The 27443-nt window shown below is 41.9% G+C and overlaps 1 protein-coding gene and 1 non-coding gene across 7 annotated transcripts in view; one reads left to right on the top strand and one right to left on the bottom strand.

The window, feature by feature from the left end:
* REPS2 (RALBP1 associated Eps domain containing 2) overlaps nucleotides 1-27443 on the top strand; it is a 216758-nt gene that overhangs the window by 110288 nt on the left and 79027 nt on the right. For 5 of the 6 annotated variants that reach the window (XR_014136652.1, XM_081792500.1, XM_081792502.1 and 2 more), the window contains exons 9-13: nucleotides 4225-4319; nucleotides 10750-10819; nucleotides 12192-12245; nucleotides 17592-17637; nucleotides 21443-21579. Coding sequence is in view for 5 of the 6 variants with exons in the window: in XM_081792500.1 (XP_081648626.1) it covers nucleotides 4225-4319; nucleotides 10750-10819; nucleotides 12192-12245; nucleotides 17592-17637; nucleotides 21443-21579 (402 nt within the window). In the remaining variant the exon portion in view is untranslated. The remainder of the gene's footprint in view (nucleotides 1-4224; nucleotides 4320-10749; nucleotides 10820-12191; nucleotides 12246-17591; nucleotides 17638-21442; nucleotides 21580-27443) is intronic. The other variant, XM_081792503.1, reaches the window with a different exon arrangement.
* TRNAK-CUU (transfer RNA lysine (anticodon CUU)) lies at nucleotides 27128-27200 on the bottom strand. The gene has a single exon. It is a non-coding gene; the product is annotated as a tRNA-Lys (tRNA).

The following is a 27443-nucleotide window of genomic DNA, read 5'->3' as shown; positions in this document are numbered from 1 at the left end:
CTGGTGCCAATGGCACGTAAACATGTGGGGGAAGAGTGACCCATTATTCTGGGATCTTTCCCAAATGCCTCATAAAATGTATGCACGGGAGCGTTCAAAGAGTAGAGACTACTACTCATTTAAGAGCTTAGACTTTGCTAATAGCAGCTGCTTTCTGACCGCAGCAGGCCGTATACCCTTCCTTCCAGGCTGGGGGAGACCCTCATGGGTCCCCAGGAACTAGTTTGCAGCTGGGCACCGTGACACGCTGCTCCATTTCCTCTTTGGTGTCTCTCTCTCTCTCTCTCTCTCTTTTCCTTTTTCTCTTTGTTTCTTTTGGATTGAGGCAAAGAAGCACTAACAATCTCGGCAACTGCACAAGTTTCATAACCAAGTCAGTACAGGGTCATCCAGGAGCCCCTTCTCCTGAGAGCAGGGCCACATGGGACTTTGTCTCTCTCTAATGTGAACAGCTAACCAGAGGGCCAAGGTCTGCTCCAGGGCTATTTAGTTATATTTAATACATCACTGTTGCCTATTGTCAGCCCTGGGGAGAGTCCTGGGTAGCTTTATCTCCCGTGCCCACACTTAGCTTTCTGTTTTTGGGTCTTGATTAATGCTGTTGTATTGTTGTGATGCCCTCTGGCCATGGAACCTATGCCAGGTGTCGGGACTCCTTGTTTGACAAGTCACTTTGTAGATAACCAAGTGTTTCACAGACTGTTTCAAAAGTCACTAATAAAAAAATTTTTTTTACCTCGCCCCCCTACCCCCAGGTACAAAAATATTTTATTTTATTTTATTTTATTTTATTTTATTTTATTTTATTTTATTTATTGTTTGGCCCACCTTTAATTAATTAATTAATTGTCAAGTTGGGTAACATACAGTGTATACAGTGTGCTCTTGGTTTCAGGGGTAGATTCCCGTGACTCATCGCTTACATACCACAGCCAGTGCTCATCCCAACAAGTGCCCTCCTCCATGCCCATCTCCCATTTTCCCCTCTCCCCCGAGTGGCTAAAATTAACAACTCAGCAAACAACAGGTGCTGGTGAGGATGTGAAGAAACGGGAACCCTCCTGCCCTGGTGGTGGGAATCACTAATAAAAATTAAAAAAATCTGAAAGCCCTGAGCAAAAAATGTGTTAACGGAAGTCAAGTAGCATTTTGATTCCTTTATTGCTGCAAATGACTGCTTTTGTCTTGCTTATGGGGGGGGGGGTGGAGTCTGTAAAATAGAGTGCCAGTCAAGAGGCACCTTCCTTTCGTTTGGAATGAAGCCCCTTGTTTGTTCCTGGTCTTTGGTGGAGGCTGTCAACACATATTTATACAGCAACAACTGAGGAATCCATGACATACCCTTTAATTAAACAAAGACTTCACATCATTTCCAGGGCTTGTGGGATTAATCATAAATAATAATTATATAGTTCTAACAAAAAACCTGAGAGATCTCTTAAAGCCTCATCAGGCTCAGTGATGGTATATTTTAGGCAAACCCTGAGGGTTTTAGCAGTTAACTTTTTAATGCTTTATCACTCATGCTTATCTTTATATACAGCTCAAGAAAATGGCCAGAACTGTCTAGGTTTTCTCTGTGCTTTTAGACTTTGCAAAATATGAGGGATTCTGTTCATTTTGGTGGTTCATTTTTATGGTATCCCACCTGTTTCTTTTTAATGTTTATTATTTTTGAGAGAGAGAGAGAGAAAGAGAAAGAGAAAGAGACAGACAGCAAGCGGCGAAGGGGCAGAGAGAGAGGGAGACACAGAATCTGAAGCAAGCTCCAGGCTCTGAGCTGTCAACACAGAGCTCGACGTGGGGCTCGAACTCACAGACCGCAATATCATGATCTGAGCTGTAGCTGGCCGCCCAACCGACTGAGCCACCCAGGGGCCCCATCCCACCTGGCTTTTTTAAAAGCTTAGTTCCTGTTCCAACTTTTTTTCTGATTAGCCTACATTCAGTCTTTTACAAAAATGTAATCCAGTTTTCAACAAGGTTGGTGAAGAGTATAAATTTGGTTGATACCATCATGCATTTACAATTACACAAGCTTGTTTTCAGTAAAATAATGAAACAAACTGTTGTGTCTGAGTTTTTCCCTAACAGTGAAAATGAAAGGGCACCGTTGGAAGGAAAAGTTGGTTATTTGATAGCTTACCCGTGGGCCTTTTGATATTTTCCTGTCTGGGTGACTGGGTGGATTCTGGTATAGATTTTTACTGTAGAGTTTGTTAAAAATAATTATGTGAGAGGCACTGTGTTATTCTTTGTGGTCAGAATGCTGCATTCAGAAGAGTGTTCCTACTGTCATGGAACTTGCTGGCAGTTAGAGGATCGATGTTAAATAAACTCACATACTTGTAAATTGGAGGCAGTGGTAGGTGCTGTGAAGGGGAAGTTCAGCTGCAGCAAGAGGGTGCGTCACCTCAGGGAAGGCTTCCTTAAATATTTGAGCTGACATGTGAAGGGTGAGCTAAGGGCTGTGTAGGTGAAGGAGGGGGAAGAGTAGGCTGTGGGCAGAGGGGACAACAGATCTACTGCACAGGCCCTGAGAGGCGGCTTGGAGCGTCGGAGGCATGGAGACTTGAGGCCACAGTGGCTGGAGTGCAAGGAGTCGGGCCTGGAGGGGCTGAGGATGAGGCTGAAAGGGCAGGTAGGGAACAAATCACTGGCAATGACGTTGATGGGTTTTAAGCAGGGAAGTGCCCCAATCAGATTTGCTGTTGGAAATGATCGTGCTGGTTGCTGACTGGAGAGCAGGTTTTGAGGAGCAAGGGTGCAAACTGAAAGACCAGGTTACTGGAGCAGTCCAGCCAGGACCCCAGGGCCTGTCACTAGGGAGGTGACAAGTGGAGTTGGAGAGATAGGGACAGGCTAGAAAGAGATTTAGTAGTTAATGATGGCATTTGTAGTTTTTGAAAGCGTTACCTTTTTACATAGCAAGACCCGCTCATGATAAAGCTTTAGTCGTGTAATTCTACTCAGATCACTGATTGGTAAGCTAGAAACAGAAATCTCATCTTGGTTAAACCTGCTCTTGTGGCCAGATAGCAGAATGGTACTTGGAAAGTTGTTTTGCTGAGTTTTTACCAAGGAAATGAGACCCCCTAGTTTAGTCAGACAAATCGCCAGGGCCCACGGTTTGCCCTACCTGATATCAGTGAAATTCAAACCAGAGTAAGAAAATGAACAATTTAAGGTGCTTGTACTCAACTGTACAAGTTGAGTAGCTGTTAGTCATGGCCAGTACTTTACTGCAGAGGGAAGTTGGCATTTCAGACGCTGGTGGAGGTGGGAGGGTGAGAAAGGATTAAAAACAATGTCAATCCATTTTGATGTTTGAGTCAAAAATTTTTTTAAACACAGCATTAAAATTTTGATTTCTTAACAGCTGGTCTTGACAAATTTGTAGCTTCTGGCCATTGTCTGCCATGATCTTCTTTTCCTCCTTGGGATATTGACCAATTTTCTGGTTGAGACATTTCCTTCCTAATTACTTGGTGACAAAGTGGTGAAACAGAATCTGCTTTCCAGAATTGGTGTGTTGAGTATCAGTTTACCAAGTAGCACGATCCACTCAGCTCTCCAGCTAACCTAACAGCCTCTGTCACTGTTCTGTGTTCGAAGAAGCCCATAATGTGATTCTTCTTTCCTTGTAACTCAGCAAGAACTTGTGCTCTTATTTTTGTTATTCTGCTAAACGAAAGAAATGGATATTTTAGAAAGTCTTCTGGGGCACCTGTCATTGCAAGATCTTGTCTATTTCCAACAACAATAGCTAAAATGAAGTATTTCCATAGTTAATGTTTATAGCGTTGACTCTCCCCATAGTTGGTGCCATTTAAAAATTGTGCTGGTAGCATAGTTAAAACTTCAGTATTGTGATAGCGAGGGTCACTGCTATGTTACAACGTAAATGCTAAAAGCATGTACCTTCCAGCAGGACTGCTGGCAGTTCAAGTTCCTGCTCTTCCATTTACCAGCTATATGACCTTGAGTAAGTTGCTTAGCTTCCCTGCTCCTCAGATGCATCACATGTAAAATGGGGAGGCAGAAATAGTATGTTGTATATGTAAGGAACTTAAAATACTACCTCCTCGTGATTAGTGCCATAACTAGTATGTCAGTGCTGGCTGATTTATTGTAATATTTAACAGGCACGGAAAAGCTGATAAGAAACAATGCCTGCTATGAATATAGTATATGTTCTTATGTATTCTTTTTGCTTTTTCTTAGCTTTTCCTAAGCCCAAGCGGGAGTGTGCATTATTTGATTCTTATTCTGAGTCAATGCCTGCAAACCAACAACCCCGTGACTTGAATCGGATGGAGGTAAAAGGTCCTCATATGTTAATAAATAAGGGTGTGTGTGGAATTAAATCCATAAGCGTATGTTCTTTATAAACTCCTGAAAATCCACTTTCATAACATTTTCTCATCATGCTGTGTACTTACGTTGAGGCTCAACCTTTCAAATCTAGACACCAGATATAGCTTATAATTATTTGTTTTCTTTTCTCCCTAGAACTAGATTTAGTGAAATAAGCAAAGTAATCTCTTGACCTTCTAGGGGTGAAATTTAGGTATAGAAAAACTAAGCCAGAAGAATGCGAGCCAAGTTGTTTATTTTAACCAAGCTTTAATTTTGATGTTTATTTATTTTTGAGAAAGAGAGCATGAGTGAGTGGGGGAGGAGCAGAGAGAGAGGGAGACACAGAATCCAAAGCAGGGTCCAGGCTCTGAGCTGTCAGCACAGAGCCCGACATGGGGCTCGAACCCACGAACCATGAAATCATGACCTGAGCTGAAGTCGGACGCTTAACTGACTGAGTCACCCAAGCTTTAATTTTGAAGTAAACATTGTAAAGTTGTATTTTTAGTAGTTGAGTATGAACAAGATCTAACGGACCAGAACAGTTTTGAGAGGAAGTTTGAGAACTGTGTAAAAGGACCCCAAGTCACATTTAAAGCTACCTTCTCCCTCAGAGTTTTTAGCGTTTAGACCAAATGAAGACTGGTTTGGATTATCTCAAGAGAAACCTGTAGAATTCCTACAATGTTGGGCCTTGATGTTGTTGGGGCCTAGCCACATGCATAGTGGTCCTTAGGTATGCATCAATAAGTAGGAGTCATCGTTGTTATTGTTAATATCAGCACAGTCTTCATCATCATCATCATCATCGCCATTATGATTGCTGTGATGACAGCTTATGACATCTGTTCCCATCCTAAAAAAAACAACTCTGGAAATGTGTAATAAATGGAGGTTTATTCATAGGCTGCTATCGTCCTCAGACCCCGGTTAAAAGTGTTGCAAGATGATGGAAGTCAGAGGCAGGATGCAGGACCATTTGTTTAATTTCTTGCAACTGTGTGTGATTATTTCTTCTTTTCCGTGGGGCTCTCAGGCAAAAATCTGTGCTGCATTGGCATCCTCTGCTCCTCTGTGAGGGAACTGGCCTGCTTCTGCAGTGCTTCCTCTGATAACACCTCTCTTGGCCTCTCTGCTACTCTTTATTCAAGTCATGGCCTCTGTTACTTTCCTCAACAGATCTCTACTCGAGGGAAAAAGGTATAAAGTGGTATCAGGAGTGATAGATGTGCATTTGAAGAGTTTTAGCTTTTTACATTTCTTATTTTGCAGAATGCATATGACGGAGAAGCAAGTAGACTAGTTAGCCACTTTTCACGGCGTCTGTGAACTCGGGGGCTGCTGGCAGTGTCCGGAGGCTTGTGTAGTTGCCTTGCTTTTGTTTGTTGGCTATGGGTCCCCCTGCTTGTGTAAACTTATGAGGTTGTTAGGTGTTTTATTAAAAAATGTCGTAAGCTCTTATTATTTCTAGAATGCACTCAGGTGGTCTCTGCCCTTCCAACAGAAATAATGCTGTGTTTTAGAGAAATTAATTACTGGCTCGTGTTGCTTTCCCCCACGTAGTCATTTATCATCTTTCTAAAAGGAAAGGAGCAAATATACAGTTAGCTGTGAAGTCTATAAATGCAGATGCTTTCACACACACTCTGATGTCCTTGATGACATTTTTGATGTTCAACTTTATGGACGTGATGTGCAGCTAGTTTTATGTTACATACTTTTCTATACTTTAACTGGCTCTTTTGGTGGGGGTGGGGGTGATTAAAAAGTCTTTGCTTTGCCGTGTCCAAACGAGAGCAAACCAACAACAACAAAAACTCTTTCCCAACAAAATCGTTATATTCCAGAGTGGAGTGCTTTTAGATAATGACGTAATATACAGAATTCACGGCCAAAGTAATGAGGTTAATAGATGCTTTGGCCATTCAAGAAGTATACGTCAAATTTAAGTAGCTAATGATTAAATATTCCAGTTTCTTCTATTTCATTCATTGTTCTTTCTACCAGTTTTTTTAATCTCTCATGAATGCATGCGTGGGATTTAAATAGCTCTTGGGACTAGCCCTGTGAGGAATGGGTCCATACAGGTGTTGGTGCCATGGAGAAAGCTGTAACTGATTCAGGTCGTGAGAAGTTTGCTCAGTAGTACAGATCAGATCTCCAAACAGCAGAGCTGTAACCATGTACTCGTTTCCTTCAGGAATTAAAGATAAATTTCAGATAAAGTCCTCTTTAGTATGCTTCTTAAAGTTTTATTTTATTATTATTATTAATTTTTTTTTATTTTTGAGAGATAGAAAAAGTGTGAGGGGGGAGGGGCAGAGAGAGAGAGAGAGAGAGAGGGAGGGACAGGCAGAATCTCAAGCAGGCTCCAGACTGTCAGCACGGAGCCCGACGTGGGCTTCGAACCCATGGACTGCAAGATGATGACCTGAGTGAAAGTTGGATGCTTAATCGACTGAGCCACCCAGGCACCCCATAGCAGTGCTTCTTAGATTACTGGATTTTTCTCTTCTAAGCAGCTTTACTAAAATACAGTTCACATAATATACTTATCTAAACTGTACAATCCGATGGTTTTTACTGTATTAACAGAGTTGTGCAGCCATCAGTACAGTCTAATTTTAGAACATTTTTCATCACCTCAGAAAAGAAAGCCCATACTCATTAGCAGTCACTCACTATTCCCTCCTCCCCCAGCCTTTGGTAATGAGTAATCTCTTTTCTGTCTCTGAGTTTGCCTGTTGTGGACATTTCATATAGAGTCATACAATATCTGGTTTTTCTGGTACTGCCTTCTTTCCTGTAGTATGTTTTATTTTATTATTATTATTTTTTTTAAGTTTTTTTTTAATTTATTTTTGAGACAGAGAGAGACAGAGCATGAACAGGGGAGGAGCAGAGAGAGAGGGAGACACAGAATCTGAAACAGGCTCCAGGCTCTGAGCTGTCAGCACAGAGCCTGACGCGGGGCTCCAACTCATGGACCACAAGATCGTGACCTGAGCCGAAGTCGGCTGCTTAACCGACCGAGCCACCCAGGCGCCCCTCTTGTAGTATGTTTTAAAGTTCATGTCGTAGCGTGTATCAGCGCTTCATTCCTTTTCATTGCTGAGTAGTAGTCCATCGTGTGGATCTGCCACGTTTGTCCATTCTTCAGCTCATGGACGTTTGGCTTGTTTCCACCTTGGGGCTGTGAGGAAAAAATGCTACTGTGAACATTCATGGACCAATTTTTGTGTGAACGTGATGTTTGGAGTTCCCTTGGGTGCTTACCTAGGAGTGGAACTGTGTGTCATATTGTAACTTGTGTTCAACTTTTTGAGATACTGCCAAAATGCTTTCCCAAGCACCTACGGTATTTTACATTCATCTACCAGTAATGTGTGAGGCGTCCTATTGCTCTATGTCCCTGCTAACGCTTTTTATTGCCTTTTTTATTTTTGCCACCTTAGTGGGAGTGAAGTGGTATTGATTTTTCGTGCTTTTGGTTTAAATTTCCTGATGACTACTGATGCTGAGCATCTTTTCTTGTGCTTATTAGTTATTTGTATATCTTCCTTGGTGAAATGTCTATTCAGATCCTTTGTCCATTTATAAATTTGGTTATTATTGAGTTGTGTTTGTACATTCTGAATGTAGGTCCCTTATTAGATACATAATTGGCAAGTATTTTCTGTCTTTGGTTGTTCTTTCTTTCTTTCTTTTTTTAAATTCAAGTTAGTTAACATATAGTGTAGTATTGGTTTCAGGAGTAGAACCCAGTGATTCATCTCTTACCTACGACACCCAGTGCTCTCATCCCAACAGTGCCTTCATTCATTTAACACACCCCCACCCCTCCAGCAACCTTTAGTTTGTTCTCTGTATTTTAGAGTCTCTTATGGTTTGCCTCCCTCTCTGTTTTTATCTTATTTTTCCTTCCCTTCCCCTATGGTCATCTATTTTGTTTCTCAAATTCCACAGATGAGTGAAGTCCTATGATACTTGTTTTTCTCTGCCTGACTTATTTATTTCACTTAGCATAATACCCTCTAGTTCCATCCACGTTGTTGCAAATGGCAAGATTTCATTCTTTTTCATTGCTGAGTAGTATTCCATTGTATATATAAACCACATCTTCTTTATCCATTCATCTGTCAATGGACATTTGGGCTCTTTCCATACTTTGGCTGTTGTTGAAAACGCTGCTTTAAACATTGGGGTGCATGTGCCCCTTCGAATCAGCATTTTTATATCCTTTGGATAAATACTTAGTAGTGCAATTGATGGGTGGTAGGGTAGTTCTATTTATAATTTTTTGAGGAACCTTCATCCTGTTTTCCAGAGTGGTGACACCTACCTGTGTGTCTTCCCACCAGCAGTACAAAAGGGTTTGCCTTTTTCTGCATCCTCGCCAACATCGGTTGTTTTCCTGAGTTGTTAATGTTAGCTATTCTGACAGGTGTGAGGTAGTATTTCTTTGTTTTTTTTCTTTTCTTGAGAGTGTCCTCTGCAACACAAGTGTTTTTTATTTTAATGAGGTCCAGTTTGTTTGTTTTTTTCTTTTGTTGCTTGTGCTTTTGGTGTCCTAGCTAAGAAACCACTGCCTAGCAGAAGCTCACAAAGACTTAGTCCTATATGTGGCCTTCCAGGAGTTGTATAGTTCTAGGTCTCACATTCAGGTTCGTGATCCAGTCCGAGTTCATTATTGCATATGCCGTGAGGAAGAGGTCCACCTTCATTCTTTTGTATATTCTTTTCGCATCACTTATTAAAAAGACAACTCCCCCGCCCCCAATTGTTTTGTACCTTTGTTGAAAATCAGTTGACAAATGTGAGGGTTTATTTATGGATTCTCGGTTCTGTTCCATTGAGCTACATGGATGTCGTAATGCTAGTACCACACTGTCTTGATGACTGTAACTTTGTGTTAAGTTTGGAAATTGAGAAGTCTCAGTCTTTCAGTTTTCTTCTTTTGTTGTTCTTCCTTTTAAAGAATATTTTTGCTCTTTTGGGTCCCTTGCATTTCTGTATGAAATTTAGGACAAGCTGTTCAAATTCTGCAAAAAAGCGAAGAAGGATTGCACTGAATCTGTAGATGAATTTGGGGAGTATTGCCATCTTAACAATATCGAGTCTTCTGACCTGTGAGCATGGGATGTCTTTCCATTTCTTTAGGCTTTAAAAATTTCTTTCAAAGGTGGTTGTTTTGGAGAACTTTTTATATGTTCTACTCCTAAATCATTTTCTTCTACCTAGGTATCTAGTTTATAATCCAGGTGGGAGAAGAAAATGAAAGAAAGGCACTGTTAAGATACATTCTCTGTTCTGTTGGAGACAGTAGACTTTGAATAGGAAATTCTATCTGGAGGCTTCATGGTAATGCCAAGAATGACCTGCCTGAGGATTGTTAAATCCTAGATCAGGTTACCGCCAAGCAGCACTGAACTGCATTCTTTAAAGCAGTTGAAAAACACAAGTATTGCTTATCTCACTGGGGTTGTTCAGATTCTGAAAGGCAAACCAGTGAACCTTCTGGAGCACCAGATTGCTCCAAGATTTACTCTGCTTCCTATAAGTTTTATTTGATTTTTCTGAATATGTTTAAAATAAAAAGAATATCAAAAGGCAGATAGTGACAAGTCTTCCTCCCATTCTGTTCCCCATCTACTGAGTCACCCTTCGATTTTTATGTATCTTTCCAGAATTTGTTTATATATAGTAAATACTAATAAATATTATTCTGTAATCTTATCTAAGGTCACAGAGTGCATATTTAGACTTTGTAAGAAATAAATTCATAGCAAGTAGATTTTAAACAAAAATTTAAAGGAATCAGTACTTGATCAATTTGGGTATTCTATCTCATTAGTATTACTGAAGACTTCCCCTAAGTGAGTTAGGAGAAAATTTTGTTCTGGTCATCAATAAAATTACCTTATTCCTTGACAAGTGAAACAGTACAGAAAGTGCAGGTTTGTTTTTGGACAGAATGGGCAAATGCTACACAGTTCTCTGGCTGAATCCCAAACCGGGTTCAGATTTAATGTGCATTCTATACATCTGCCTAAATCTGAATCATTTTTTTCCTCTGCACATGTAAATTTCTTTAAAAAATTAAAAAAAAATAATCTCTTCACGCAGGGTGGGGCTCAAACTCAAAACCCTGAGATCAAGAGTCATGGGCTCTACTGACTGAGCCAGCCAGGCGCCCCACATGTAAACCTTCAATACAAATTAACTTATACCTCCCTAGGAACCCCCCAAAATAAAAAAGTATTAAATGTCAGGGTTTACTGAAGCCAAAATATTGGCAAGATGTGTAGCTTTTAAAGCAATTTCATCATATGTACACATAATGTAATTTCCATTTCAACTTGTATAATGTATTTACTTTTCTTTTCCAAGAAGCTATCTGTTAAAGACATGGCTGACTTTCCTGTCCCAACTCAAGATGTGACTAGTGATGACAAACAAGGTATGAAAAGAATGAGTTTTCTTCCTTCAGGGACATTCTACCTGTGTTTCTTCATCCACTTCTCTTGGAATGGCTGATTTCGGGAGCATGTGGTAACAGGAACTTCCAAAGCCCCTCAACTCATTGGCCCCTTACTCACCTGTCCTGACCCTTTACTTGGAATTTGGTCATACTGATTAGGAAATGACTGGAAGCTGAAAGAATTGAGAGCGTAACATCTTGGGTTGGCAGAGGTGATCCCAGAACATCAGTACAAACGCACATTTGTATACAGGTCTAATCCTTGAGGAAGTTATCTTTCTGGAGAGAGTTTCTGTCCTTTGGATTTATCTTCTGTTACTTTGTGGATGTGAAGCTGTGTCGGGAAGCCAGCGGTAATTTGTCTATCTTACCGGGCGAGTGAGAAGCAGCGCAGCTCAGTTTTCCATGTTAGCGCTACCATTAAGCACAGAGATGAGTTGGCCTGGGAATATTTAGAACAGGAGGACCTCTCCCCACTCCCACCACTCCATATAATGCTTTATAATCTACCAGGTCCTTCCTCATTTACTGCCTTACTCAGTTCTCACAAAGCCAAACAGAGGCTAGTATGTTTTATCACCTAAAATTTAGAGATGAGTAAACTGAAATTCAGGCAGTAGGAGTCATTTGCTTAATAATAAAAAGAGTGGAGGTAAGAATAAAGATTTTCTGAGTCTCAGGCTAGTATTCCTTTTATTAGCTGATACTGATTTACTACCCATGAATGAGAGGCTTATCAGAAGGGACTAAAAATCAGTGAAGCTATTTCAAGTTTTGTTGTCGAGACCTGCCACCGATGCAACCTTGTACAGGAGTTAAACATGAAAAGTAAGTTTTCCATTAGGAAGCAATGATCGCTTGCTCTCTATTTAAATCTTTGCTCAGGAGAGGCAGGCAGAACTAGACATTTTTTGTAGCAGTGTGTACTCTGATCACGTTCTTTCCTAGTGGGTCTTAGCCTTGATTGTGCGTTGGAATGACGGGTCTGAAAGTACTAAAGCCCGCATCTCACTCCTGGAGAGATTCTGATGTCATTGGTCTGGATGTCAAGAATGAAAGGAGGAGATTTCTGGCGCTTCCTGGTAATACTCCTCCTAGCCACTAGAGGCGCGCTCGGTTGAAAGTTGGTAATTCGGCTATGTTCTTTGTGGGATGAGAACCTATTTCCCTACTTCAAGGGGTCTCTATTGTTTGGGTGCTGTAGCAACTTACAGAGGTTTGTAACACCATTTTCATAAGTGATGACTAGGGATTCTTTGCTTTAATATAATGTGCCTAAGAAATAAAATTTTACAGTTTTGTTTTCTTTTCTCCTCCTTTCTCTTGTTCCTTAAAAACAAAATACGTCTAGGTTTGAAAAGTACTGCGGATGAAGCCTTACCAAAGGACGTGTCTGAGGATCCAGGTAGGAGAAAACAATTTTAATACATTTTTGTGTAATTGTTTTCTAATTTAAAAAACCTAACAGTGTCAGTGAGTAGAAAATTGATGGTTGTGTATGTTTCTCTCTAAATATTTGCCTTGGGTTTTATTGTAATGAAACCTTTGGTTGCTTTTTATACCTGAAAAGAGGGTGGTTTTTAAATTTTATTTATTTATTTATCTGTTTATTTATTTATTAAAAAAAATTTTTTTTAATGTTTATTTATTTTTGAGACAGAGAGAGACAGAGCATGAACGGGGGAGGGTCAGAGAGATAGGGAGACACAGAATCTGAAACAGGCTTCAGGCTCTGAGCCATCAGCACAGAGCCCGACGCGGGGCTCGAACTCACGGACCGTGAGATCATGACCTGAGCCGAAGTCGGACGCTTAACCGACTGAGCCACCCAGGCACCCCGGTTTTTTATTTTTAAGTTCTGAATTTAGGTTTCACCAATAGGAGCACTCAGTTTGAAGTTAGAGTCTCATTGTTACTTTTACTGTAAAATTGGAAAGACTTGGAGTTGAGAAGATTTCAGTAAGCCATTGTGGTTTCTGTGGAGTAAGGAGCTAATGAGGTAGATCAAGTGGAGGCCCACAGTTGAACTTCTCCATTTCCAAAGCAGAAATCTCCAATGTTTTCATGAAAATTCACCACCAGGAAGGCAAGTAAGTAAATGTGCTTCTACATGGAGGAGATTCCAAGGAGAAAAAGAAAAGGTGTGTTTGCCCACGTTCTTGGAGAGTCAGCACTGGGTCTGTGAACCAGGGAGATGGCCAGGCCTGTGTCCTCAGCTCTCTTGATGGGAGCCATCACTGAACTAAGATGAACCTAGTTAAAAACAAACTGGCTAGGGAGGGCGTTACTATTTGGAGCTGCGGTTATGAGGACATGAAAGAGGTTGCTGCATTCTTATTGTTCTCTCTCATAATATTTAATAAGTAAATCATGTTTGTTTGGGTTAGTTAGCTATCATCCCAAGCTTATTTGTTTAAAGTTGGAACAAAGGAGTCGATAGAACATTGAGGCTTATGCTATAGTACAGTTTTCCCCAGACACCAAGTTCATTTGAGGTTTAAAAGAGAGAGGGATAGGGGCGCCTGGGTGGCTCAGTTGGTTGGGCGTCCAACTTCAGGTCAGGTCATGATCTCACAGTTTGTGAGTTTGAGCCCCACATTGGGCTTTGTGCTGACAGCTCAGAGCCTGGAGCCTGCTTCGGATTCTTTGTCTCCCTCTCTCTCTGCCTCTCCCCCACTCGTACTCTGTCTCTCTCTCTCAAAAATGATAAATATTTAACAAATTAATAAAAAGAGGGATGGAGGGAGAGAAGGGAGTGGGGGAGAGAGGAGGAGGAGGGGAGAGAGTGAGAATGAATACAAATGAGAATATATGATTGATTTTAGTGAAGAGGTCTAAGAATCTGTGTTTTTAGATCGTCTGCCAGGCAGTTCCGGTGTGTAGCCTATTTTTGGAACCTTTGCCTCTAGAAGATGATATTAAGAAATAGAAAATTGTTGGGGCACCTGGGTGGCTGAGTCAGTTAAGCATCTGACTTTGGCTCACGTCATGATCTCACGGTTTGTGGGTTCAAGCCCTGCTTCGGGCTCTGTGCTGACAGCTCAGAGCCTGGAGCCTGCTCCGGATTCTGTGTCTCCCTTGCTCTCTGCCCCCCCTCCCACTCACATTCTGTCTCTCTCTCAAAAATAAAATAAAACATCAAAAAAAAAAATAAAAAAGAAATAGAAAACTGAGTTTATAGATCAACCATGACTCCCAAAGTGGTAGGAATTCTCAAGCCTAGTTTGGGCTTTTGAAACTGATTTGGGTTCTTTCGTCAGAAAGAGAGATGCTCAGTTTGTGTAAAGACAAATGGCTGGCTGGCCTGTTAGAGAATTAAACTTTACGCTTGCCCTCTAAACCCATTTTAGGACAAATGCGTGAGGTAGGTTCTTTCCAGCTTTAATTTCTGGAGCCAGAGTGGATGTACCTCAGGTTTTGTAAACTTCGTGTTGACAGTATTAATAAAAGCTATTTGATTTTGGAGAGTTAAATTGGTGCTTTTCCAACAGTCTTTGAGGCTCATAACTTCCTATTTTTTCCATGAGCATCATGTGTTCTCTGGAGCCTGAACTGTAGATGTCATTTTTAAGATTTCTTTATTGAATGGGGCACGGAGTCACCAGACAAATCCTATCAGGGTGTGCGACAGTGCGTGAAGTACATCTGAATTTGTTTCACATTCTGCCTAGGAACATGCTATGTGGTTTCTGATTCATTTTTCCCACTGCTGCCCTATCTGGAGTGGATATGAGGGAATCCCTCATCTGAAACGTATTTAATACCCCCTTTCCTGGGGAATGTTTGAATTTCCAGTGCGAGACGCTGTAGAATTTCAAGGTGGTGGTTGTCCATGCCACACGGGCAGTTCACCTCAGTTGAGTTGCTGCTTTTTAGAGAATTAAACTTTAGGCTTGCCTTTTTATCCTCTTTCAATCTTCTGGAACGATGACATGCCTGCAATGTTCTGGGAAGTTGTCCTTCTTCCCTCTTCCTAGCTAAATGAGAAGCTATGACCTACCTGCTGGCTTCGGCCTGGATTCCAGTACAACACGACCTTGCCATTTTTGCAGATGCTCATATGCCCCAAATGCTCAGTCTGACTTTCAGGAGCTTGGAAGCTGATGGACGACTGAACCGGAATAGTGTTCTCCAGCTTTTTGTGATCTGAAACCTGTGGGGACTCACCAAGCCCTGCCTGTGGTATATTGTTGCAGGTGGCAGGAGAAGTCTCTCCCTGCCCTGTTCTTCCACAGTGGCTGGTAGTGTTGATAATAATGATAATAGTAATGGTGAGGAGGAGGATGTTGTGGTAGGACTGCTGTCAGGGAAGGCGGGGGGGGGGGGTATTCCTTGTCACGTGGTTTTTTAATATGCCCTTATCCTTTTCATTGCTGAAAGTAGATTTCTTAGCTAACATACTGCAGCCTCATTCCTCAGAGCAAGCTGCACAATGGTGATCTTTTTCTTGATGTCTCTAGGCTATGCTGAGTGGATTAGGCCTGTTTGTCCCCACACTGTAGTCTTCAGACAGCTGTTAGTGATTCTAGCAGCTTCCCCGTTTACTAGCTCTCACCCCATGGCCTTATGGGGTAGAGCAATTTTCTCCTTTCATTACCTGTTCCCACCTGCACCTCCTTTGCTGTCCTAGAGGGAACTACATTTAGAATCCAGATTTCTCAGCTTGAAAAATTAGCACTCTACAACAGTAATATTTTACAGTTCAAAAATAGATTGTTTTCCAAGTACCTTTGCCTTCTCTCTCCCCAGGAGAAAGGGGCTGCATTTTTATTTTCTTCATTCTGTAGGTGAGGAAACTGAGGTTCAGAGATGCAACAGTTGGTATTGTGTCCAGGAGGAACACGTAGGCCTTAGGACTCCTGTCCTCGTCCCCACTGCTTATCCATACCCCTCACCCCATCTGTCTGTGTGTCTATCTCTCACCAGCAGGGTTCACCCTTCCACACCCATTCTTACCTAGGAGAAAGAGATAATGGCACTTGACAAAGGAATTTAACGGTCACTACAGTCTGGTTTGGGGAACCAGACTTTTATTTTAAAATGACTAAGACTTTCCCAACCCACATATTTCTCTTTTTCTAATGTTTATTTATTTTTGAGAGAGAGAGCAGACGAGGGGAAGAGAGAGAGAGGGGGAGAGAGAGAATCCCGAGCAGGCTCTGCACTGACAGCAGGGCTTGATCATGACCTAGGGTTAAATCAGGAGTCAGATGCTTAAGCGACTGAGCTGCCCAGGTGTCCCCGGGCCCACACTATTTCTGGAAAGTAGTGTAGCCTGAGGGAGAAGAGGGGTCAGAGCCAGCTGTGGGCAGCCTGCCCGGAGGACGGCCCCCAGATTTGTGGTGAGTCTGGTCGCACTGTCCACTCAGCCCCAAGGCGGCCTGCTTGGCTGCAGGAGCAGCTCCCCTTAGGCCGCTTTCCTCTGCTGCCTGGAGTTTGTGGGGTGGGAAGAGGTAGTTTTCCATGTACATGTGGGTGGGGGTGCGTGATAATGGGCAAGACAGGGCTCAGACTCCTCAGGCGTCCAGTGCTTTCCAGAGCTCCGAGAGCATTTCGATGGGTTGAAGTTGAAACATGCCTGTGTTCTCACTACAACAAGCCACAATGCTTGTTTTGAGAGAAATGTGTCTTTTCTACAGCTGACCATATCTAAGGGAATACATATTGCTTCTTTGCTTTGTGCCTTGTTAGCATTTTTAACTCCTCTTTCTCTCCTGCTTATCTAACTCATAGATTTTAACGACCATCATAAATCTAGGCTCCTTCATACCAAGGAGGGTTTTTATCTTTAGAGCAATGTAAAAAAAGGTGGGATGATGCATTGAGACATTTTCTCTCTGGAAGAATTTCTGCAAACAATATACAAACGATATTCTCCTTGTTCCTAGTTAGTAGCACTTTTTCTATGAATTTTTATGAGATTTTATGATGAAAGATTTGCAGTGTTTGCAAAACCTTAGCATAACTGGTGGTTTCTAAAGTTGTCTTCCATAGGGTACTGAAAATATAAAAAAGGATCAATGTTTTTGTAAATGTTTCTAATTATTCCCAACAACTTGTGATGGGAAAGTTAGGGTCCATGGGTGTTGATAGTGAGCAAGTTGTTAATGATTTAAATTTGATAAGGAAAAGTCTCATATGGTTGGTAAAATATCTTAATGATTTCATTCCGTACTATCGTCTGTGTGATTTGGTCACAGGGACATAGGACACAAGAATATTTTCTTGTAGGAAAAGCTGTGTTGCTCGTTTCAACTTAGCTTGTGGGAGCTTTGATTTCTTGTGGTCATGCTACTCTGGCAGTGTCTCTTAAGAAATTCTTAAAATATGTAACCTGATAGAGTTCTTCCTAGCCTTCAGGGGAGCCTGGTTCAAAATCAGTTACTAGGCTATCATGATAGACCAAGGAAACCACACATCAGAACCCCTCATATAAGTAGATAACCCCATGAGAGGGTTGTCTTTTTAGGTTGGAATTTATTCATCAGCGTAGATTTGAGAATAGCTCCTTAGTGCTCTGACAGAAGGAAGAAAAATGTTGGATTTTCTTTCCTTTGAACTGTGCCTTTAGCTTTAGAAATGAAATGAGAAAATAATGAAGATGTGGAGGCGGTTAAGTTCTCCACAGGGATGCCTGCACCTCATATTTACCTGTTGAGATATATGTTCTCTAGTAGCCCAGGTATTGCTTATAAACCTGTTCAACTGCAGAAATGAAAGCCAAGTAAACAACAACCGGTCTTTGTTTCAGCCACTTCTAAGGATTCCAACAGCCTCAAAGCAAGACCAAGATCCAGGTAGTGTTCGTTTAATTTCTGCTTTAATGCCCTTCGTACCCTTTCTTTGACTAGAAATAAAGTCCCACAACCCAAAGCCCAACCCACGATCTCCTTTTCCTTTAGATTTGCAGCTTAGACAATGGGTGAGTTCCTTTGTCATGAGGGGCCTGATCGGAGCTTGCAGTGCTGCTGGGAGACTCTTAATTTCTGTGTCTCTTAGTGGTAGAATGTGGTGGCTGCTGCTGGCTGGTCGACTGACAAGAAGTGGCTTGTGTGACGTGGCCCCCTTGTTGCAGGATGATAAGGAATAGAGGGCAGTGGCTTTGCAGAGAAGGAAAAGTGGTTAAGAGGTGACTAACCCTGAAATTTACTGTTGTGACAAGGTCGACACCAAACAGACACCTGAGGGATAAAATCTAGAGTAGGAAAAACAAATACTCACAGTCATTTTAAAATGAGGCTTGAAGCTTCGGGTAAGCGGTGCTTATGGTCTGTTTTATCCTATCTTAGAGCCTCTTTTTGGAGTCACAGTTTTTAGATTGGTAGAAGAGGGAGAGCCAGGAAGGCAGAGTTGCGGCATTGGACATCAGAATGGCAGATGGAGGAGAAATACATGAACATGAATAGAACATCAGAGAGGGGAGATGGTATTGGGAGCACTTTTCAGTGGTAGGAATACAGTGGAAGATAGGACAGTACGTTTGTGGCTTCCAATGTTTGCTTTGGCTCTTAGTGACTTTTTTCTTCCTTTGGCTACTTAGACACGTCCCTGAAAAAGTGAAATTAAATCTGATAATACTTTATATGCTTGAAATACCGACATTTAAGGAAATCTCGTCTTTGTGTAAATCTGAGAGTTATCCCTTAGTCTAACTTGTATATCTGGATTTTCTATATTGGGGATTTGTTTTCTTGTTTATAGAAGGTACAGATACCTATAGTCATGTTTTTTGAAACAATAGATACAGGAATTCTTTTTGGCCAGAAGAAAAGATACAGTCACCGTTTTTCTCTGTGGCTGCCACATTTACTCATCCTTTGTTGTTGTTGTTGTTTTTTTAAGGATGAATGGCTCTTTTGCAAATTAGTCTGTACTGACTTTAGGATGTAGGAATAGTAACATTTATCTGACCTCATAGTAGGAAAAACCTTTGACTTGCAGGAAGCTGCTTAGGTGTGCTATATTAACTATAATTTGAGCCTCACATTTTTCTTCTGTTGACTTCCTCTTTTTCTCAAAGCGAGTGAAAGTACAAAACTTCATAGTCACATATTCTATTATTAATATCTCTGCCAAATTTTATTTTATTTTTTATTTCATTTTATTTTTTAATGTTTATCTATTTTTGAGAGAGAGAGAGACAGAGACAGAGTGAGTGGGGGAGGGCAGAGAGAGAGGGAGACACAGAATCCGAAGCAGGCTCCAGGCTCTGAGCTGTCAGCACAGAGCCCGACACTGAGATTGAACCCACCAACTGTGAGATCATGACCTGAGCTGAAGTCGGATGCTCAACTGACTGAGCCACCCAGGCACCCCTCTATGGCCAAATTTTATATGTTCTTTTAAGGATTGGTCTCCTGGTCTAATTTGGACCTTTTTATTTTCACTACAACCCACTGGGTCTTTACTGAGACTGAGAGAGTCAAATTATTTTTATTTTCCTTTTTAGAATAATAAAACTTTGTAGAAATGTGAGGGGAAGAGGGAAAATCCCCATTCTGACATTACTTATATTCATTATTGTGTTGATTCCCTGCACATTTAATTGAAATTGGTTGTAGTCCTAGTTTTCCAGTATCACTTATTTGATACTCAGTTAACTTTCCATATGGAAATACAAGTATACAGGTTACATATGGGAATAAAATGGAATGAGGTATGTGGGACGGGATGGTGTGCCTAACTATATATATGTGTTAGTGTACACACGCACACATATTATTTTTTCTTTCTTGACTGAAAAACGTCACTAAAGCTCTGTCTGGCGTAGAAAGTTCTTTTTTTTTTCTTTAATTTTTTTTAATGTTTATTTTTAAAGGAGAAAGACAGAACGTGAGCGGGAGAGGGGCAGAGAGAGAGGGAGACGTAGAATCTGATGCAGACTCCAGGCTCTGAGCTGTTAGCACAGAGCCTGACATGGGGCTCGAACTCACAATCTGTGAGATAATGACCTGAGTGAAGTCAGTCGCCCAATCGACTGAGCCATCCAGGCGCCCCTAAATCTTTTTATTTTTTTACCATTTATTCATTTTTTGAGAGACACAGAGTATGAGCAGGGGTGGGGCAGAGAGAGAGGGAGACACAAAAACCGAAGCAGGCTCCAGGCTCTAAGCTGTCCGCACAGAGCCTGATGCGGGGCTTGAACTCAAGAACTGTGAGATCATGACCTGAGCCGAAGTCAAATACTTGAAAGTTCTTTTAATTTCTAGCAGGAGTCTCCCATTTCCTTTTCAAATCAAGAGTTCCCATTTGAAAATGTTCTTTCTTATCGATTTCCTCTGACTCTGGTTGAAAGTACTAGAGCGTTCTTCGTGCTGGTTCCTACATGCCTTTGCCTTGCCCGTCATGCCACTTATTTTACAGGGACCACCCCAGAGCACGTCACATGCCATTATGGTGGTTTTATTAAAGATTGCAACCTTGCTTGACAAACAAAACTCTTCAGCCACCACAAGGAAACCCCTGAGGGAATGATTCAGGAAGGTAAAATCTTGCTATGCCCAAACCAGCTTTACCAAGAATTGAAATTGCTTAATAGTAATAGATAGATTCTGATTTTATAAATGCCTCTCTAATAGCTAAATACTGATAGCAGTTTCCTGAGGTTAATTTGTCCCTAGAACCTATCTCTGACTCAAAGGTCATTTTCTTCTTTGACATGAACTTAGCCGAGAAGCTGAGCAGAACGGATATACACATCCGCTTTTTAGAAAATCATATTGGGAACTCATCCACAAAGCTATTTCTAAGCAATAGACTGAGTTGAATTAATTTAGAAAATAATTACGTCTCTAAGTAGTTTAGCCGCTGCTACCAAGAGATTTCTTTCCTGGCTCATAGGCAGTATCAGAATATTTTAAAAATGGAATTTAGAAAGAGATTGGAGTTTGAATCGAACCTATGTAACTTTCTAGCTATGCAACCCTTGGCAAGTTATTTATTTCCTATTTCTTTAAATGTCATTATTGGAGTTACAGTCTCAGAAGTTGCCTAGTTAGTTAGCTACTGACTTGTTACCGAGGGAGGGAGAAGGTTAAGAGGATGCTTTTGCTTTGAAAGTTTTACCCCCAAACTGGTCTTTGTCATGGTGAGACAGCCTCGACCCCTCCATCTGACTGATGTGTGTTTTCCTTTCCTGAATTTCACTTGTGGCATATTCCCCTGAGCATCGGATACTTACTCTCAGGTTATCTGTCCCACTTCCATATGTGCCTGTCATCACGTTTGCATGTAAACAGGAGGTAACTTCTGCAGTCTGTTAACCCATGAAGCCCTTCTGTTACAATATGGAAGTACCTAAGCAGAAGGTTTACATGTTATTCTTATTAACAGTACCAGTAGAAACTGGTTTGAATTTAGCTTTTCCTTTGGGTAAATTTAGGTCTAAGATATAATATGAACAAAGAGGTGAAAAAAGTTTCTGATTCACGGGTTGGGTGTGGGCAGTTACTGCGGATACTGGCACCCAAGGGACAGTAGAATTCATTGTTGCTTCGAGATGGGAACTGGTCAGTCCTTTGTAGTGGGTGTTTCCATTCCAACCCTACTTCAGAGACTAAAGCTTTGCTGTCTCCCTTCCGACCTCTCCTTATTTTGCTGCAGATCTTACTCTAGCACCTCCATAGAAGAGGCCATGAAAAGGGGCGAGGACCCTCCCACCCCGCCACCGCGGCCACAGAAAACCCACTCCAGAGCCTCCTCCTTGGATCTGAATAAAGTCTTCCAGCCCAGTGTGCCAGGTGAAGTGCCCCTCTGCACCCCAGTCTTTCCTTTTCCTGTGGGAGTCCGTGGATGTGTGTCTGCCACAGAGGTCTTTGTGAGTTCACGGGACGAGCAGACCTGGCCGTTTCCCATCCTGGGAAGGTCTTCGTGTTGCTATGGTATTCCTGGGAGGGAAAGCAGTTCTAGGCAGATAGATCTCCCATGTGTCTGGAGCCTTGCCCACACTTGCTATGGACCAGGAATTAAGAAATTCTGTACCAAGAGGATTAAAATACTTTAACCCCACATAGCCCACTGAGTGTGCATGGCTGGGGTCTTGTTCTCTGCTGCATTATGGTAATTTATATATGGGATTACTGTCTGTTATTTCCCCAACGCTTACGCGGTTCTTTTGTGAAAGATCCTTGGTGACCAACACCCGGCCAGAATCTTCTCCTGTGTCTTACCCGTGTGGTGAAGATCCTGTGTCCTGGAGGGTTTAATGCTAAGGGGGCTCTGCTTTCTAAATCTGACTGATGGTTAGCTGGTTGGTGGAGGGGATTAAGACCAGGGCTCCTCTAGGTAGCCTGCTGGGGGCCTTCTGGGGCTGGGACTTCCTTGAGGCAGCCACTGTACAGCTGGGAGGGTGGTGAGGGAGGTTGGAGGGCCCTGTCTGCTTGCCTGGCTCCCTGGGAAGGGGGAGAAGTCCTCCTAGGGAACTTATAGAGCAGCAGATGAGAACCATGCCTTGGCTTTAGTGAAGGTGCTAGGATGCAGCGCCTTCCCAAGTGTTATTTTGGGAGCAGCGAGGGCCGTTCCGGTGACTAATGTAGGCAAGCTATAAATTCAGTGATTTCCTGGAACTTTTTCTATATCTGTGTGCATTTTAAATCAAGCCAGCCTCAGATGCTAGTGATTTGCAGATGATTATATTTTCTACTAAAGCAAGAAAAGACTCTCTTTGGCTCACACATTAGCATGACCCCTGTGTCCCAGCAAAGCTCAGCATGTTTTAGTTGTTCTAATAAAGTAGTCTCCTCACAGTAAAGTTACAGATTGTTTTTTAATATACTAGAGTCTGGAACTCTCTATGAAATTTGATTCTCTGCCATGAGTTCATCAGATAAAAATTTGCCTTGCATTTTCCCCCATACTTTGATCCAAATTCTGGCATAATTTCATAGTAACTGGTATTTGAGGTGGGAGTAGCCACGGATGATGATGCTATAAAAATTTCACATGGCTGGTGGATTATGACCTAGAAGGTTTTCCTATGCATGCAAGAAGATTAAAACAATCTGGGCAGCTATCTTAATACGTTTTCCTTGGGAGGAGAGGCTGGAAGCGTGCAAGCATCTCTCTGGCTGTGCAAGCCCACGAGTGCCGACCGTGCTGGGGAATGGATGTGCTGTGGCTCTTCCGACATTGCATCATAGAATGGAAGAGACGAGGCTGGATTTGGAGTCCAGCTCAGCTGCTTATTAACTGTTTAATTTTCAGCAAGTGGCTTAATCTTTCTGCATTTCAGATTTTTAATCTGTAAAATAGGGCCAACTGTCCGCAGAGTTGTAGGGTTTTGGTGAGATGATAAACATGATCCTAATAGCAGCACGTTTGATCCATACGCACTCATTTGCACAGAAGATCATTGAGGAAAGGGAGTCTGAGGATAAAGTCCCCTGACTCCCTTGATCTCCCGTGGGATAGTTCCTTGGTGGGCTCACAGAGGGACCGAGCCCCAGTCGCCTGCTGTGGTAGAAACACAGGATTGTGAAAAACAGGGGAAGTGAGGCTAGATTGCTGAGTCAGAGTGGCCTACGGTGGACTGACTGTGTGGAGAAGAAACAGGATGGAGAGATGATGCCAAGAAGCAGGAATGAAAGAGGGAAGTGAAGAAAGTGATGAGGTGGTTGTTACATAGGAGGGCTGATGTTTATATAAAGGGAGGAGAAGGATATAGAATAAAAGACTGTAGCTACCAAAGGGAGGAGAGCCCACAGACTCGGTGTCGGATTTGGGTGGGATTTAAGGGAAGAGCTTAGAAGAGGGTGGCATTAATGCCTTCACATTTATGCAGATAGGTAACATGATATGGGGAAGGATAACAAAGGGCTGATTTGAATATTTTATTTTTTTAAAGTAATCTCTACACCCAACATCAGGTTCGCACTCACAACCTGGAGATCAAGAGTCGCATGCTCTACCGACTGAGCCAGCCAGGTGCCCCGCAAAGGGCTGGTATAGAATGTACATCTATAAAAATGAACAAGGCCACTTGGCAGTCAGGGACAATTGGCTTTACTTTGATACCTGTAAAACAGTCTCAACTTATATTCACAGGAGTCTAGATTCTCCCAGGGCTCTAGATAGGTAGGTGCTGGTATTAGACCTAAAGGTGTATGCTTTCATAGGCAGGCATTGGTATGACACGAATGCCGTGTGTAAAAGAGAGATCAGATCACCTTTGTAATAGCTGATCCAGGTTGCGGAGCCATCCTCTCAAGGCTTGAACAGCTGCTGTGTTTGAGAGAAAATAAAAACGTGTAAGAAAGTCTCTGTGGTGATGCAAGTGTACAAAACCTAGATGTAGTCAAACCTGGGACTTGTTCAGTGATGTTTAGATTTTATAGTTCTATGCTTATAGCCACAAAACATTTTATTACTGAAATTCCTGTAAGAAAAACCACACTGCGAAGGTGGTACTTTTTAGAACCTAACCTCCTGTTGCTCATCGAAACAGTTGTTTTCATAAAGCAAATATTTTTCATAACAGGGGTATCTTTTGTTCCACTACCCTCCTTCCACTCTCAACAGTGACCTGCTCCAAAGCCATGCCTAAAGCTTGCAACCAGAGGACGGTGCTGGTGAACCCCCTTCAGGCCACGGAGAGCCCTCTTCCAGTCATTGGGCGTCAGCCTGGCAGGAGGGGCAGGGACTGTGTGTAGGAAACACAGCTATCCCTTTAAAGCTGCAGACCAGAAACCTTCATCACTTCCACTCAACTTTTAACTGGGGAAAGCTAGTCCTGTGGAGATAGCTGGCTGCAGGCAGCTGGGCAGTGTAGCTCCTGGTAGGGTAGCCATTTCCCGCTGACATCCCTCTTACTATAAAAGAGGAGAGTGGATGTTGGTGGACAGCTCTTTCCACTACATCCCGTATGGTCAAATACATTGAGATCCACGTGTTCAAACCATTGTGATGGCTGAACAAAACACATCCATGGGTAGATACTACCCATGGGTTGCTAATGTTTTATCTCTGCTTTAGACATCCTGATAATAAAAATCCATTCCAGGGCTAGGAAGTTATAGTACATCCATATTATGAATACTTACGAAGCAGTTAAAAAGAATAAGGTATGTGTACTAAGTGGAGACCTATCTAAGTGAAGAAGGCACAGTGCAGAATATGTATGTTCTTTTTAAATGTATAGACAGTTTCCGGAAGGATACTTAGAAAAGTGGTAACAGTGGTTGCCTCTGGGGAAGAGAATGGGATGACTGGGAACAGAAGTGAGAGAGAAACTCACTTTTCATTGAATACCCACTTGTATCTTGGTTTTTAAGTGAGAGAGAGAGAGAGCAAGCAAGAAGAAGTGGGGGAGGGGCAGAAGGAAGGAGAGAAAGAATCCCAACCAGGCTTCACGATATCAGCACAGAGCCTGATGTGGGGCTTGAACTCAAGAACTGTGAGATCGTGACCTGAGCCAAGATCAAGAGTTGGATGCTTAACTGACTGAGCCACCTACGTGCCCCTTTGCACTTGTATCTTTTAAATTTTGCCTCATATATAGATGTTATTATTTTTAATGTTTTATTTATTTTTGAGAGAGCGTTATGAGTGGAGGAGGCACAGAGAGAGAGGGGGATAGAAGATCCAAAGCAGGCTCTGCACTGACAGCAGCAAGCCCCGATGCAGGGCTTAAACTCATGAACTGAACCGTAAGATCATGATCTGAGCTGAAGTTGGACTTCTGACTGTCCAACTAACTGAGCCACCTAGGCACCCCGATAATTTAAAAATTTTACTTTTCACTCCGTAGTCACAGTGACCAGATGGTACCTGAGAGCACCAGAAATGTCCTTCCTGGCTGAGTTTACCTGTCTCAAACTTGCCTACTATTCTCTATCCAGGGTATTTTTATGACCAATCTGTTGCCACTTCCTAGAATGCACCTGAAATAACAGAAGCATTTTAGGTCATTCTTTAAGGTTCTGATAGGTTCTTCAGATTCCTTTTGAGTGCCTTTCCAATAGTGAGGAATAGTTTTAGAGGACTTCCTCTAGCCTCCATTGTGAGATCTACGGATGGGCAAAGTGTGATAATGGCTCTCTCTTACCTTGGAATGGGGGTGTATTTTTTAGTTGGCAATCTGAGAAGAGTCTGTCTGGGGTTTCCTACAAACAAATACATTTTTCTGCAACTTGAGAAATAGGTAAACATCTTGGGAAGAAGAGATACAATATGTCTTACCAACTTAACCGTTCAAGTTCTCCAAAGGATGAATTTGCTCACACAGACAGCTTTGACCTTATAGATTTCCTTATTGTATCATTCATGTGAGTGCTCCTTGGTTCTCTTTTAAAATCTAGTAGGAGTATGGGATTCCTGCCCCACCCCCAAACTTTTGGGTCTGCAGTACACATCCAGCTTAATGGTTCAGTTTGGCAGTCTGGACAATTTTTTTTAATCAAAGCTTTATTGAGATAAAATCCACACACTATAAAATTCGCCTTTTTAAAAAAGTTTTTTTAAATATTTTTTATTTTGAGAGAGAGGCAGAGACAGCGCGTGAGCAGGGGAGGGGCAGAGAAAGAGGAAGACACAGAATCCAAAGCAGGCTACAGGCTCTGGGCTGTCAGCACAGAGCCCGACGCAGGGCTCAAATTCACAAACAGTGAGATCATGACCTGAGCCAAAGTTCAATGCTTAACCGACTGAGCCACCCAGGCACCCCTAAGATTCTCCCTTTTTAAAGTATACAATTCAGTGGCTTGTAGTAGATTTACACTGTTGTGCAACCACCAGCATTATCCAGTTTTAGAACATTTTCCTCACTCTAAAAAGAAACCCCATGCTCACTAGGAGCCCCTTTTCATTCCCCTTTCCTCTTTCCCCAGCTTTTGGCATCCTCTAACATACTTTCCGTTTGTATGAATTTGCCTGTTCTGGACATTCCATATTAGTGGCATCACGCAATATATGGTCTTTTGTAACTGGCTTCTTTCATTTAATATAATGGTTGCGAGGTTCATGCATGTTGTAGCATATAGGACAACTTCATTCCTTTTATGGATGAATAATATTATATTCCATGAATATGGCACATTTTATTCATTTATCAGTTCATGGATATCCATGGGAGTGAACTTTCTGGGTTGTATGGTAACTGTAAGTTGGACATCTCAAGGAACTACCGAAGTAGTTGCACCAGTTTACCATCTCACTAGCAATCTGTGAGGACCGCAGTTTATTCTTGAAGCTCTTGTTATTGCCTGTCGTTTTTATTTTAGCCATCATGAAATTTTATCTTATCATGGTTTTGATTTCCATTTTTTTTTTACTATTATTTTAAAGTAATCTCTATACCCAACATGGGGCTTGAACCCATGATCACAAGATCAAGAGTCAGATGCTCTACCGACTGAGCCAGCCAGGCACCCCTTTATTTGCATTTTTCTAACGACTAATGATGAACATCTTTTCATGTGCTTATTGGCCATATTTGCGCCATTTTTAGGGAAATGTCTCTTCAAAATCTTTGCGCATTTTTAAATTGGGCTGTTTGTCTTCTTATTGTTGAGTTTGTAAGTGTTCTTTATATATTCTGGATACAAGTCCCTTTTCAGATATATGATTTACAAATATTTTCTCAGTTTGTGGGTTGTCCTTTCAACCTTTT

Source organism: Panthera onca, chromosome X (assembly GCF_046562875.1).
Source record: "Panthera onca isolate mPanOnc1 chromosome X, mPanOnc1 haplotype 2, whole genome shotgun sequence".
NCBI lineage: Eukaryota > Metazoa > Chordata > Mammalia > Carnivora > Felidae > Panthera > Panthera onca.
The sequence above is the reverse complement of the archived record's forward strand: the minus strand, read 5'-3'. Positions and strand labels throughout refer to the sequence as shown.